General features: G+C 65.6%; 1 protein-coding gene across 1 annotated transcript; it reads right to left on the reverse strand.

Annotated features, from left to right (window-relative positions):
• Positions 1-6: 6 nt before the first annotated feature.
• LOC146598639 (IQ motif and SEC7 domain-containing protein 2-like) lies at positions 7-1449 on the reverse strand (the record flags this gene model as incomplete). Its single annotated transcript, XM_085299972.1, has 4 exons — positions 1269-1449; positions 1038-1177; positions 482-607; positions 7-395 (listed from the first exon to the last, which is right to left on the reverse strand). Coding segments are annotated over exons 1-4 (722 nt in total), but the record flags the coding sequence as incomplete, so codon positions are not given.
• Positions 1450-1480: the final 31 nt, after the last annotated feature.

Below are 1480 nucleotides of genomic sequence, written 5' to 3' on the forward strand. Positions count from 1 at the left end.
GGGGGCTGTGGGATATCCCACGGAGGGCACCATGGGGCACTGGAACTTCTTGTGGGGCACCGTGGGGCAGCAGGGCATGCCGTGGGGACTCTGTGGGGCACCAGGGGGCAGCGGGACCACTTGTGGGGCACCGTGGGGCAGCAGGGCATGCCGTGGGGACTCTGTGGGGCACCAGGGGGCAGTGGGGCACCCCAGGGGGCAGCATGGGCTGCTGTGGGGCAGCAGGGCATCCCATGGGGGCACCATGCGGTGCCATGGGGCAGCGGGCCACGCCGTGGGGCGCCGTGGGGCTCACAGGCGTTCTGGAAGAGCTGCATGTGCATCTCGACGAGGGGGAAGCTCTGGCGGAAGCTGTAGGTCACCAGGATCTTCTTCTTCTGGAAGATCTTCGTCACCTGCCGGGGCGCGAGGTCAGCAGGGAGCCCGGCGTCCGGGATCCCCGCCCTGCCCCAGCCGGACCCCCACGCCGCCCCACGCTCACCACCAGCAGGTCGTTGAAGAGGAAGACCTCGCGCTGGTGCAGCCCCAGGCGCTGGGGCCGGTTGGGGTCGGGCACCTCGTAGAGCTGGCAGCAGCACACCAGGCGCCGGTGGGGCAGGGACAGCACCTGGGGGGTGGGGCCAGAAGCTGGGGGGGAGCCTGGATGGCCCATGCGCAGGGTCGCCCAGAGCAGCCCCATCTCTACACAGGATCACCTAGAACATCCTGTCCTGGCTATGGGGCTACCTGGAGCAGTGCCCCATGGTGTCACCTTGAATGTCCCTCTCTGGCCTCACCTACAACATCCCTCCATGGGGACACCTAGAACGTCAACTCATAGGGTCACTTAGGACATCTCTCCACAGTGTCACCTACAGCACCAGCCCATAGGATCCATAGGATCACTGAGAACACCAGAAGTCCTTCCAGAGCGTCCTACGGGACGTATCTCCACAAAGCACCTAGACTATCTCCCTCTACGGTCACGTACAAGGTCCTGGCCTAAGTATGGGGCCACCCGGGGTCCTCCCCACGCCCAGGCTCCCCCTTTCACCCACCGGCTTCTTGCCAACGATCATGCGCTCGACAGCCTGGACCTGAGAGACGTGGTCATCGTTGGTGCGCAGCTCCCGGCTCTGGATGCGCTGGTAGATGCCCACCAGCATGTCCCGGGGGATGTCCTCGCCGTTGTCCACCCCTGCGTGAYGCCCAGCCCCCGCTCAGGAACCTGGGTTCTCGAGCAGGTGCAGTGCTGTCGGGGCAGGGAGGGACGGGGCTGCGGCTCTCACCTCGGAGGTTCTTGATGAAGTCCTCCAGCTTCATCTTGCGCTCGGCCTTGACGCTGGGGCTGTACATGTCCGTGTTGAGGAGGATGATGGCGAAGGCCAGGATGAAGATGGTGTCTGGGTTCCGGAACTGGCGCAGCAGGGCCGCGTTACACACGCAGTAGCGCTGGCTGCGGGTGGACAATCCCCACGGCCCATGGGGTGAGGGTGCCCCA

The sequence above is a fragment of the Rhea americana genome, unplaced genomic scaffold (genome assembly GCF_003343005.1).
Source record: "Rhea americana isolate MKP2758 unplaced genomic scaffold, rheAme1 scaffold_1581, whole genome shotgun sequence".
Taxonomy (NCBI): Eukaryota; Metazoa; Chordata; class Aves; order Rheiformes; family Rheidae; genus Rhea; species Rhea americana.